Source organism: Stegodyphus dumicola, chromosome 7, assembly GCF_044657685.1.
Source record: "Stegodyphus dumicola isolate Sdum_Otavi_A_Nest chromosome 7, ASM4465768v1".
Taxonomy (NCBI): domain Eukaryota; kingdom Metazoa; phylum Arthropoda; class Arachnida; order Araneae; family Eresidae; genus Stegodyphus; species Stegodyphus dumicola.
This window is the reverse complement of record NC_140774.1, coordinates 26901503-26915706: the sequence shown is the minus strand read 5'-3', so window position 1 is coordinate 26915706 and position 14204 is coordinate 26901503. Positions and strand designations below refer to the sequence as shown.

The 14204-nt window shown below is 33.6% G+C and overlaps 1 protein-coding gene across 1 annotated transcript in view; it reads left to right on the top strand.

The window, feature by feature from the left end:
• LOC146996136 (cytochrome P450 3A11-like) overlaps positions 1 to 11058 on the top strand; it is a 60554-nt gene extending 49496 nt beyond the window's left edge. The window contains exons 13-14 of the mRNA XM_085820003.1: positions 8190 to 8352; positions 10892 to 11058. Of these exons, the coding sequence (XP_085676129.1) occupies positions 8190 to 8352; positions 10892 to 11005 (277 nt within the window). The 3' untranslated portion in view covers positions 11006 to 11058. The remainder of the gene's footprint in view (positions 1 to 8189; positions 8353 to 10891) is intronic.
• Positions 11059 to 14204: the final 3146 nt, after the last annotated feature.

Genomic DNA, 14204 nt, shown 5'->3' with positions numbered 1-14204 from the left:
GAATAACAAACCAGATATTCTTCATTCAAATAGCACTAAATATAATCGTTTGTCCTATGAGTATCATTAACAAAATCTATTTTTAGCATAAGGAAAGAAATTTCTGCTAAATCTCCCCTTGTCAACATTTTAGCGCATTAAACTTAAATCTTTAATCGGATAATACTCTGTTATTTGGCGTCGCTGCATGATTCATCACTCAAGTTGTCATCCGTTGATAAACATGCGGTGATGAAAGCAAAATACAATAAATAATGATTCGCGATTTCGGCATCAAGGATATAAAATATTAGTTGGTGTAAAATAAACAAATGTTTCGGTTTAAGATTATGCCAAGGAGATACGAAGCTATGGAGTCAAGTTACTAATCGCACAAATTTATGCTAAAATAATTATTTCTTCAATAATGAGATATTTTATTTAGCGCCAAACTGAGATTAAGAATCGGGATTTCCGACATGTTTTTTTATGATGAGGAAAAACATCTAATACGCGTGCGTAAAGCATACCCCTTCCCTTCAAAAAAGCCCTAAAAAATTGGTTAGTGGTGGCTTTGAGGTCCGGATTTTAGATCATTCCAGATATTGGATGTCCGGATCTCGGACTTTGTACTGTATATATATATATATATATATATATATATACATCTTTCAAAATATAACTTACCAGTATGGATTCACTCTTTTAAAATAATTCTACTTTAATTAAACTTAGGAGATAATATAATCAATTAATCAATATTATTTAGGAAATAAATTATATATATATATATATATATAAGACACTTTGTCAAAAAAATTTTTAGCGAAAAAGTTTCAATTGTCTGTTTCGGCGAAACGCGTAATGGGGTTAGCTTGATTCGACGTTCAAATAATTGAAATTTCCCTTGAAAAGCCTGTTTGGATGTCGAATTGGGCTAATTTACCATTTTCCGCTTACTTTTTAACTTTTTCTGTTATTTAATTTTATTGTATTTATGTTTTACATGTCTAATGATTTGCTTTTCATGTGTATTAATTTTTGAAAACGTCTTTAACCTTTTGGAGCAGCAGCTCTTGGTAACTTTTAGGCGAGCTTTCTACAATTTTTATTTTTTACTTATTTTGCAGCATATTGCGCAAGATGTTTTCTTGACCAAAATTGTTATTACTGCTTTGCTTGATAAATTATATATATACACAGTAAGAACCCTCTTAACGCTGTTTCGGTTTAGCGCTCTTTTATTTCAACCCGGGGATTCCACGAAATCGCTCGCAGCATACGGGGATTCCCCGAAATATTATGCAGCGATAGGTTTCAAATACATATCTGAATGAGTGTACTTGTATTTCTTGTTTGGTGCGGTATTGTACAGACATATTTTGAAGGGGTAAATGTGGAAGATGTCGAAGAAATAATTCAAGAAGCAGCGGCTAGTCTTTCTAATGATGAGCTCAAGGAATTAACTGAACAAGAAGAAAACAAAAATGTTGACAGCAGTGATTCAGAAGAAGAGCAAAAAGAACTTTCGATGGCGTTTGTAAAAAGGAGTTTGTCTACCATAACTGAAATAATGGATCAATTCATTGAAAATGATCCGAATTTTGACAGGAGCTCAAAAGTAAGGCGTGGTGTTAGAGATGCTCTATCCGTTTATGGAGAACTTTTAAGAGAACAACGCAAAAGAAAAAGGCAAACAACATTAGATGCTTTTGTCACAAAAAGCAGAACACTGAAAACGCGGAAGGCTAACTAAATATGACTGACTTCGAATTTTATTTGTTTTTTTTTTAAGAATATTCGTTTTGTTATTTATATTTTGTTTTTATTTTTGCAAGAAATAATAATGTGGTATTAATTTGGGCTTTAAGAAATAAATGTTTGGTTTTATTTTTATTAAAAAAACATACTTTTTAAATTTAATACCTAACCAATTTCCTAGCCATCTTCCCCTAACCCCAATATTTACATGTAAAGATAGCCTCGTTTAGCGCTGTTTCGCATTACGCTCTACTTTGATGGAACGTATCCCCCGCGTTAAGCGGGGTCTTACTGTATATATATATAGTAAAAAATGTATATTTTCACTATTCAAGTATTCACTGTGACAAGTATTCTTATCTTGTCACATGAACAAGCCTCTGTGGAAAGGGGCTTCTCTGTAAATAAAGTAATTAAAATTGAAAATTTAAGTGACTCATCATACATTTTTCAACGCACAGTATTTGATTACATAAAATTTTCTGGAGGTGTTCTTAATATCGAAATTAATAAAGAAATAAGATCAGCAGCAGCTTCTGCAAGAAGTGGAGTTCGTTATTTAGAAGTTCAGTATTTAGAAGAACAAAAATCTTTAACTAAATCTGAAACTTCAAAAAGGAAAAGAAATATTATTGAGGAAGAAATTGATTATATGAAGCAGAAGAAAAAATTTCTTCAAAGGGACATTAAAGATATTAATGAAAAAGTAGATGCTTTAGCAGATGAAGTTGAGACCAGCAGGAACATTGATTTGTTTATCAAAGCAAATGAACTTAGAAGAATATTTAAAGAAAAGGAAATAAACATAAATAAATTAGATGTTAAATTAGCTGAAAAGATTTCAGATTTAAAAAAAGCACAAATGTTTTGTATCTTTTATTGTACAGTTTATTATTCTAGTATCTTTCAAAAAACCAAGGAAATAAATTGTATGTTTACAGATCAGTTATTTTAATCTGCAAAATATTCTTACATTGTGATTATAATAGTAGTTGACTGTGTTTAAATAAATAAAGTTAAATAATAATCATGTAAATCTCTAAAATAGTGACTGTTATTAGTGTAAAATACACTTATACATGTTTTTCAAGAAATTATGTTCCTAATTTAATGTTATCTACTTCATAACTTGTAGGTAGTTAGTTTAATTTTCAAAATTGTTTTATGGTAAGTATTAAATTGAATTTAATAATTGTGCATAATACACACTTCTGTTAGTTTCTTAAAGTGAAATTACAAGCATGAAGTCGGTTGTATGGATAATTGCTTTATTCCATTCATTTTTTTGTTTGCTGATAGGTCCTTAATTTTTTCTTTGATGGTCCTTAAAAGTCCTTAATTTTCATGTAAGGAAATGTGTACGAACCCTGTGCGAAAAAGTGGCCTGGATTGCAAGGCCCATTCTGCTACTTCTCGTGATGACTCGGGTGAACATAACATGCTAAGGACGACATCATGCAGCCCCGGAAAGTGGAAAGCAACGGCATCTATGATATTCATACAGGTTTCAAAAATGATATATTGCGATTTCTGTCCTATCCTGGAAGTCCAATAAGCACGTGTCGCTGTATTTGTGCATTGGCATGAACATCGTTTAATTAACCACGTCACTCATCCATATACTAGGTTGTTTTTGTGGCGTCCATATTATATGGAAGAGTAGTACTCCAAAGAGAAGTTGGACTTCTGTTCCCCCCTCCCAATTTGTTAAAGAGCACCCCAGGGGATGATCCGGAGGTCTCCCACCTCCTCTCCTCTTCCACTAAACCACACGAGAGGACGTTCGGCTCGCTGCACATTTAAAGTGCCTCCATGCCTCACGGACACTATATATTTACAAACATTCATGTCTTCTCCGGGATTCGAACTCGGGCGGTTCAGTACCGCATCAGTCTCCCCAAATCACTATACCGTCAGTTACAGGTTGATTTGATTAACTGCCTTTCTTTCAGCTCAGCTCTACAGCGTCTCTCAAACTTAACCGTTTTCAGGACTTCTGTGCCCTTTATAATTGACCCTTTATCATTGTAGTTCTTCATACGCTATGATGGGCCATAATTCGCTCCCTGGTCTTGACGTTTATGCCATTTTCACGTTATATTCATTTGCATTCAGGGAACTGATGGCAATCAAACGACCTTCTCGTATGAATGTTTCTTTTTGTTTTTGTTTTCTTGTTAAAGAATGTTTACTAACTGGCTGCACTTTTTTGACTTTAACGTATTAACGTGCTGTTTCTTAAGGTATGTACCTACCCTAAAATCATCGTTTTGGTGAAACTTTTCAAATATTTTTATTTATTCATTTTATAGGCCACATATTTAGGTTTCTAAAAATGCTTTAGTTTTGTTTTCACGATAATTAGAAACAAAGTTATAGTATAAATAATAAACCGGAAGTGAAGTTTCGGATACCGGAAGTTGGCATTTAAAGAGTCATAAAAATGTAAACAATGAGTTTAAACAGCAATTTATAATTATTAAACAATATAAAAGCTGTAAAAGCAACGTATCTTTCACTGTGTGGTATAGGAATTTGCTGGTAAATGCCTACATGGGACGACTCAGAACAATAATCATTGTTTTAATAACCTTTTGTGGACTATTTTACCTAAAGAAACTTTTGTCCAACAGAAAACATTGCTTTTAGGCGCATATATTGCTGTATTATTATTTAATTGAGGATATTTAGGACAAATTAATCCCATTATGTTTGAAAGCTACATGGGAATAGACAAACAGCGAAATTAGAAATCGAAACTCCAATCTCTACAAGCAACAAAATTATTTAGAAAAAAGCTAAAAGAAAGTCAAAATTAGTTTAAAATGAAGCAGAAGAGGGCCTAACATACAAATATGGTGAGTTTTAAAGGTCTAAAGTGGCTACAAAATTGTTTGTGCTGTATTAAAATCTTTAAATGCATTTTCTGAGAAACTGTTTTTGTGTTACTTTTGATTGCGATTACATTCATTTCTCAAACTATATTTAGAATATTGAAATGAAATTTTGCCAAAATGTTTTATTGATCTTTAACTGTGTTCTGTAGCAAAATCTGACCTCTTTGTATTTATTTATTGATTTTATTGACAGTATTTTCAAGAAAAGTGTTTTTTTTTTGGAGGGGGGGGGTTAATTTTGAGTTTTTGTACGAAGTTTGGAATATTTCAACAAATTTTATAAGTACAGCAAATCTTTTGCTACAGAGCATAGATAAGTATTATAATCATATATTGTGTAAAGATTACTGAAGTATATTCATTAGAATTTATTATAGGAGATGTGGCATAAATGAAAATTTGCACTAAAATGTTTCTAAAAATTGCCTATATTTAAAAAAATAATGAAAATTCCTGAAAAATCCCATTTAAATTCAGAGTTTTATACCCCCATCTTACTCAAAAACATGTATGTTTAATTCAAATTTTATGTGTTTTAAAAAAAGTGCTTCCTATGTAGGTACATATCTTAAAACGTGCTATTAGAAAAGAGCAAATTTTGTTTGACTTGTAATTTTCAAATTCTATGAAAGTTTCGAAATTCATTGGTTAATCCTTGGCTAACAATTTATTTCCTGAAAAATATTGTTGCGTGAGTACGGGCTCGTTATGAATTAATTGAATGCACAAGTTATGAAGAATGAATAATATTTATTAATATCACAAATAAAACAAAAAAAAATGCTTAAATTATCTCAGATAGTCGTATAATATCTCACAGTAATTATCTTTTAAACTACTAAAAACGTTCAACAGAACTTAATTCAAAACAGAAACGTTAAGAAAGCTAATCCGCTACAGTAAACAACCGCAGTTTTCTAAACAAAACAACTAACGAACTGCGAAATCGAGTGAATGGTTAGGCGGCATTTAGTAGCTTCTGCTACTTTAACCGTCTCTGTTCGATATATGCCCTAAGGCGTTGGGAAGAATTAAAAAATTAAGGTGATTTACACCGCACCGACAAAGGTGAAGCAGGAACATGTGCTAATGCATACGTAAGTTGGTCAAGTAGACTGTGGAGAAGCAGGGTTCAAGCATATGGCCGCCGTACAACCTGTGATGTATCTTCACTAGTTGAAGAAAGATGATACGTCGAGGCCAGTCACATGGGTGGTCACCCACCCAAGTAATGACCCCGAGCTCTGCTGCTGTAAACAGGGAAACCTGTGTGTTAAAAAAGTGAAAGAAATTATAAACATAATGAAATTCCCTCAAATGCTTCTAAGCTGGTGATTACTCTTCACTTTCAGCAAATCTCATCAGTGTCATGGCTGCTTTGAACCCGGCAGTAAACTTCTCAGCCGTGGTTTTTGCAGCGCGGATCTTCTCAATGTGCTCAACCATACTGTTCAGAAATTTTTTGATTTTAGGATCCTGGATCCAGTTTATGATATCATTGTACTCTGTGGGTGGGTTTTCCAATTTTTTCTTTACTCTATCACTGTAGAGAGGTTTTCATCAGGGTTTTACTGCTGTCTTTCTCTGTTTCGATAAATTTCGGAAAATCTGCCGGCGTAGGGATCTTAGCTGCTGGCTTCGCCTGCTGCTTCTTTGCTTCATATCGCTTCTTGTACACGGGGCAACCCCTGTATGAACTTACATGCAGTAGTGAGCAGAAGATGCACTTAGGTTTTTCTTCTGGCTTTAGAGGGCATTCTTTACTTCTATGGTGCTGTCCACACTTGCAGCATCGCTCAGGATTTGAGCAAAGATGTTGCGAATGTCCATATTCTTGACATCTATAGCATTGAATTACGCGTATTTTCGGGGCAAACTTCTCGATCTTGACATTAACACTTAACATATTGTTGAGTCCATGAATTGCACGTCCTTCCTTCGTTTTCTTCAGCTCCAACATGAAAATCGGAAGTTTCTCGATAGCGTCTCCTCTTCGTCTGGAAAGCTGCTTGATTTTACTTATCGGGAATTTCCTTCTCTCCAGATCTGCCTGGATTGTTTCTTCCTTCATCGTCGATGGGAGGCCCTTAAGAACAACCTTAATATGTTTTTCGCTGAGTAACTGGAAAGTATGAAATGGTATATTTCTTTTCTGCAAAATCAGAGTTGCTTTTCTGTAATCGTCTACTGACTTTAAATTAACATATAGTAGTTTCATTTTCATATCGGCTTCGAATTCTTCACTGCAGTTATTGATAAGGATTTCATGAATTTTAGGCCAATCAACTTCGCTTTGCTGGAAAACTATTGGGGGTGGAGTTTCCTCTTTTTCGGCTCCTCCTTCTTTTTCCATACCTTCTACTTCACTTAGCTGCTCAAATCGATTTTCGTCGTAACTTCCATTGGAGCTTCGTTTTCTGACACTTTCGCGGTTTTCTTAAGAGAAATCCATTCTTGTTCCCTGCTGTCTGTTCCTCTTTCAATTATCTTCCCTGGATAAAATTTTTTCGTGAATGTCTCTACATCCATCTCACCCTTAGTTCTTTTATGAAAGTAATTGCAAATTACGTCAAATCCAAATTTCGCAGTCTGGTCCCGGATTTCTTCTTCAGAACATGACTTGAATTTTGGGATGTCCTCATCATTTCTCATTGATAAATCTTCTGGTGTCTGTTCATCAGTAGCTTCTCCATTCGGTGTTTGAATGTCTCTTTTTTCCTTACCAGGTTTAGCATCTTTCTTCTTACTTGGTTGTTCGCTTTCCGTATCTGACATAGTTTTCACCTTTTTCGCTTTACTTTTCTTTTCTTTGGCCATAAGGATGAAATCCTCTTTCTTCAATGGATAGGTCTTGTTGGATTTGGACGAACGCTCGCTTCGGTAGTCCTCTTCATCAGAACTATCGAATGGTGTCCTATAAAAGGACATTTTCTACCCGAAGGTAACTAATCAGTCAAAGGTATAATCACCGACCGCCTACGGAACTTGGTCAGTATTCGAAAATCTTAAGCGTAACCACAGCACAACCTACTAGTTCGGAGTCACAGCTCAGAATGAATGAACGAATTGCGAGGTTTTCATGCCGCTTATATAAGCTTTTTAAATGCACGAGAATTTTCTGGAATTTTCCCGAAATCAAAAAGAGATATGTATTTATTAAATGTTCGCGCTCTTCTATTTTTAATTTTCCGTCTTAGATTTCTCTCAATATTCGTCACGCGCTGCACTGCACGGAGAATAAAACAATTTAATTTATAATTATTCTAACTTTAGCTATTTAAATACCACATCCGTAACATTATATTTCATCTGTTTGATATCTCAAGTATTCTATATTTTCCGTCTTTTCTCTCAATATTCGTCACTCATTTTTCATATCTCAATTTTCCTTCTTAGATTTCTCTCAATATTCGTCACGCGCTGCACTGCACGGAGAATAAAACAATTTAATTTATAATTATTCTAACTTTAGCTATTTAAATACTACATCCGTAACATTATATTTCATCTGTTTGATATCTCAAGTATTCTATATTTACTTTTATTTTTCAGGGTTAAAGATTCAGGTAAGTTAAATCATCCACAGTACGCATACTTACCCTTTGGTGCTGGTCCTCGAAATTGCTTGGGCATGCGTTTCGCACTGCTGGAAATAAAACTGGGTATGGCCAACATACTACGTCACTACAGATTCAAAAAGTCTCAAAAAACAAAGGTAATTCAGATAAATTGCTTTAATTAGAATTCATATTTCCTAACTTTATATGAATCAATGCATTTTTTTCGTTTAGAACTGCGTAGTGTATGTCCCTATTAATCAAACTGTGATATCATGTGTTGTCAACTGCTGGCAGGTATTACTCTTTATTCAAATAATCAGTCATGACTATAAAAACGGAATATGTTTAAGATGGAAAAAATTAGTTTGCTTTAAAATCACTTTTTAGCCAAATCTGTATAACTGCTTACGTTGATTCTGTAACATTCCCTTCGTTGGGATCATCTTATATCATAAAAGAAATAGGAAAACAAAATCCTTTAACTAATAAGGTAATATGTACTGAGTGATAGCAAATTTCAGGATAAGAGTGGTCATTATATTCAGAAATTTAAGCATGAGTAATCTATGAAAGATCAAACGGGTATTCAAAATTACGAAGATTTTATACTTCGTAGGTACGTGGTGTATTTAATTATGGCAAAGCACACTAGGGCTATCTGCCTAAGGGAAGGGATGCCTTCGTGAAGGACTTTCTAAGGGAAACTGGCTTGTATACACGTTACACATGGGAAAAACCACGAAAACACCCATGCAGCCAGCCCATTCGCGTACTTCGTAGGTACAAATAAAATTTAAAATGTTCACATGAATATCAGCATTAATGGGAATTTAATTCCAGTCTTCGGACGTAACCTAAAATTCAACAATTAGAACAGAATCACAAAATAAGAATCAACATTAAACTAAGATTACAGTTCATGAATTTTAACAAGGCCATGAGCGCAGTTTCGCCTCGAGAATTCATAGATGTTGATGTTGATGTTGATGTATTTAATTATGGCAAAGCACACGAGGGCTATCTGCCTAAAGGGAGGGATGCCTTTCGTGGAGGACTTTCTAAGGGAAACTGGCTCGTATACACGTTACACATGGGGAAAACCACGAAAACGCCCATGCAGCCAGCCCGTTCGCGGGATTCGAACCTCAGACCGAACTACCAGTGTTCAGCGTCTTTACCGCTCGGCCGCTGGTGGGCAGAATTCATAGATGACAGTGCGAATTTGGCCAATTTCTCCCTAGTTTTCCGCCCATGTGCGTTTCTAAGTGGGTCCCTCTCAGAAATTTTTGTTTCGAAAATAATTAAAAATTGAAAAAATTGGAAATTTATACCACTTCTGTTGCATTTAAATAAAATATTTGGTAAATCGTGAAGCTTAACTTTCATTGAGGAAAAGGAAAAATTCTTTGAATCGGAATTTGACTGCATTTATTTTATCAAACACTATTCTAATAATTTGCATTGTAAAATAAAATTCTTAAAGTCTTACAAGACTGTTTAGTTTGATGCTATTTTATCCTGTAATAATAGTACTAGTTTCAAATACTCATGAGTGTATTTAAAATTGTTCAAACAGTATTATTTCGCAATAGTAAAAGAAATCACTAAAGCACTGTTCACCTACAAAGATTTAGGACTAAATTTGTTCACAGAACATTGAAGAAAATAACATTTCTTAGGCTTTTAGCTAGCCTTACACTTGGTACTGTCTATAGTTACTGCTTTCTGAATCTCCTCACACAGTGTTATTAAAATAATGGCGTTTGGAATGAGACTTCCCTTTGAAAAAGAGAAAGCACGCTGCAGATGCCAAATCTGCAGGTGATTAAGAGAAATGTTTGAGAACTGCGACATTTTACTTTTCTGAAAACTGTTTAACCAGAATGGAAATACATGACGGCAAATAGCAAACTAGTTATTTGAACTGAGCTTTTTCAGATGTAACGCCATGTTTTATAAAAATGAAAAGGGCAGATTCTTCAGAAGTCTGACTTAAATCTTTATAAAACATGCAGTTCATCAACTGTCCCTTATGAAGGAATTTATTCAGAGTTATTCTTTTCCAATCAAAAAAGCTTATCAGCACGGCATTTATTCAAGATTTATGAAACTGAAATTTTTGTGGTTATAATGAACAGTCTGCAATTGCAGCAAATGATTGTCAATTTGTCTCAGGATCATAAAAAAAAGCGTTAAATTTCAGTGAATTCACTTGAAAAAAGATTAATTAAAAACAGCAATTTTGAAAAAGGTTTAATTCCCACGTTATAGGAAAACTTTATTACTGTTCATTGCTACACATTTCAATTTATGATAGCTGATGTTTATTGGACCCAAATAAACAATGAAATGATGATCACAGAAAATGCTGTACGAGACGGATGCTATTTTAGGAAAAATTAGATGAGATTATCCTAACAACAAGTGTTTATCAGTTATTGTTTAGTAGAATGGCTGGAATCTGTTTAAAAAAATATATATATATATATATATGTATAAAACTTTGTAGACACACTGTGTACATAAGCATATTATCATCTGTACCTCTTTTTCAAATTTAGGATACCCTTTTTAATATTTTCTTACAATATTGCATAAAAAGGTAAATGAAGAGTTTTAATTATAATATTAAAATCTTTCTGATGAGCAATTGTTGTGGTTTCTTGCAATGATAAATTTTTCTTTGGTTAATAGGTACCTCTGCAGTATAAAAAGGGCACTGGTCTTCTGATTGTCCGAGAACTTCCTCTGATGGTTGAAGAAAGAGCAGCAATTAATAACCTTGCATCAAAAAAACAGTGCTTATAATATTGTGAATAATTCATATTTCTAAACATTTCATTAAAATGCTATGTCATATACTTTGTATGTATTAATACTCTGCATATTGTTAATAAAACTCTAGAGCCCACTGGGCATCAACAAATTCCCAACTGATAAAGAAAATTAAAGTTGAGACTAATAACAAATTTTCTCTAACATGAATACAAAATTCCTTAAACGTTCTCTAACTTGAATTCTTCAAAAAAAGAACAAGGGGAAATCGCTTTATAAAATTAAAAATAACTTTATTAAATAAAACAAAATTTGAAATCTTCAAAAAATGCACCTGAATTAATTATACTTATTTTTTAAATGACATTTCATCACTAAGAAGATATAAATAAAACCTAATAAGTGTACTTTTCCGTTTTGGCGGCGAAAATCTCGCCAAGCAGACTTTATTGCCGACAACACACAGTATGCACATAAAAAATGTTAGTAATTAGTTCTAAGAATTTTTTTATTTTGAAGGCATAATTATCTTAATATTGTTTAAAATTTTGTAAAAATTAATTTAAAAATTTACTATGCTTTCATGGTTCAACATCCTGATCCGCCAGTTCATATTACGTGACCCCAAGTGATCTCATCTCACGTAAACTAAGCTACAAAAATCTAATCCCTCTCATTAATTATTTACATTAATTTCAAGTTAAATCTTAATATGGAATACAAGTTTAAATGCAAGAATTATTTCAATTTGTACGAAAGCTTACTCAGAAATTATGTAAAACAGAAGTGCTTTACTTCACTAGTGCATTCTCATTAGAATTTATGAATTTAACCCTTGACTTTACCTTTTCAACATTTTCGCCTTCAGGTGGGCTGTGTGATTGCATCATAATTGACTTAATTACTGCGAATGGCCTTACGGCATAAAATTGAACTATCTAGTAAAAATTATATGTAACTGTATGCCAATTTTGAAAGAAACAATCAATCTTATAAGAAATGGCTGCGACTTGTATTTGAAAATGAGGTGGAAAAGGTTACCAGCGAAGATATTCCATTTGGCATCCTTTGTACCATTTTTGGCAACTTTATCGCCTGCGGCGGCAAAATACAAAAGTACTGTAATAAGTTAAATACAGTAAGACCCCGCTTAACGCGGGGGATACGTTCCATCAAAGTAGAGCGTAATGCGAAACAGCGCTAAACGAGCCTATCTTTACATGTAAATATTGGGGTTAGGGGAAGATGGCTAGGAAATTGGTTAGGTATTAAATTTAAAAAGTATGTTATTTTAATAAAAATAAAACCAAACATTTATTTCTTAAAGCCCAAATTAATACCACATTATTATTTCTTGCAAAAATAAAAACAAAATATAAATAACAAAACGAATATTCTTAAAAAAAAAAACAAATAAAATTCTCAGTTAGTTAGCCTTCCGCGTTTTCAGTGTTCTGCCTTTTTGCGACAAAAGCATCTAATGTTGTTTGCCTTTTTCTTTTGCATTGTTCTCTTAAAAGTTCTCCATAAACGGATAGAGCATCTCTAACACCACGCCTTACTTTTGAGCTCCTGTCAAAATTCGGATCATTTTCAATGAATTGATCCATTATTTCAGTTATGGTAGACAAACTCCTTTTTACAAACGCCATCGAAAGTTCTTTTTGCTCTTCTTCTGAATCACTGCTGTCAACATTTTTGTTTTCTTCTTGTTCAGTTAATTCCTTGAGCTCATCATTAGAAAGACTAGCCGCTGCTGTGTTTTCGTGGTTTTCCCCATGTGTAACATGTATACGAGCCAGTTTCCCTTAGAAAGTCCTCCACGAAAGGCATCCCTCCTCTTAGGCAGATAGCCCCAGTGTGCTTTGCCATAATTAAATACACCATCATTTGGAATTGAGCAAAGAGGTACAATGCAACTGATTTAAATCTGCAGGGACTTGAAGTATGTGTAATGATTACTGTTCAAGGACATAGTCTATATTTAATCAATTCTCTTATGCACAATATTTCTGCATGTTGTTGCTTTCCTTGGTCGTGTGTGACCATATTGGACATCTGCTCACTGTCCAATATGCCATAGTAGTAATAATGTATTAGATTTTACGAAAAAAGGTCACTTTCTTTTAACACTATTACTGTAAAGAAAACTGAGCATTTGCTTTATTCAAAATAAAAATATTTCGACGGCAAACCGGTAGAGGTCCCTTTTCATCAGCAGCAAAGAAATCTGCAACAAATCAAAGCAATGGTTGTATTTATACTCTAAAGGCGTAAACTGAACAAGGTAGCACCTTCTGTCAGTTTAAGATTTATAGAATTTAGTTTATAGAATTAAGTTTATAAAATTTTAAAAGCATTAGAAAGGACTGGGATTGGAATTAACTAAAAGAATTAACTAAACAATATGAATCTTCGTGAATGTGAAAAGCATCAAGAAAACCAAGTCCACGAATGGAAGCAGCATTTTGATAATTTCTGCAAACCCAAAATCAAAACTGTAATTAAATTTCCAACTAAGAGTAGTTGTCAGACTTGTTAATTTCACATTTTCAGACATAAGATTCATGTTCCTAAACACAAAACTCTTTCATCATTTGATTATAAATCTTGGACTAGAACCGGTGCTGCTTGTCACCGTTTTTTATGTAAAGACATAAAAAAAGTCCTTTTTTTAATTCCAAAAGCTCACAGCAAGGGAATTGTTAGGATCTTAAAAGAGATGAAAGTGGAGCATCATTCGTACATTTTGCCAGAGGATAAAAATCTCAGAGTAGTAATTAATGGACTACTTCTCACGACTGAAATTGAGGAAATTAAGGATAATTTAACTGAATTAAATTATCAAATAATTGAAATAAAGCAAATGTCACGACGTAGAGGCGGTGAAGTTCAGAAACTTCCACTTTTCCTTGTTACCCTACCTAAAAATGAAAACTCTAAACAAATATATCATGAACGCTATTTATGCGACCTCAGAGTCAAAATTGTAGAATACAGAGGCCGACAGGGACCATTACAATGTTTTCGATGCCAGGGTTTTGGCCACACTCAGGCGGGTTGTAACTATGAACCGAAATGTGTCAGGTGTAGTAAAAATCATTATGTTAAAGACTGTCCGGACAAAAATAAGAAAGATGTTCCTTTAGTTTGTGTAAATTGCGGTGGCAACCACACATCTAGTTTCAAAGGATGTGAAAAATTTCCAAAAAATAAAACAGAAAAGCCTAAA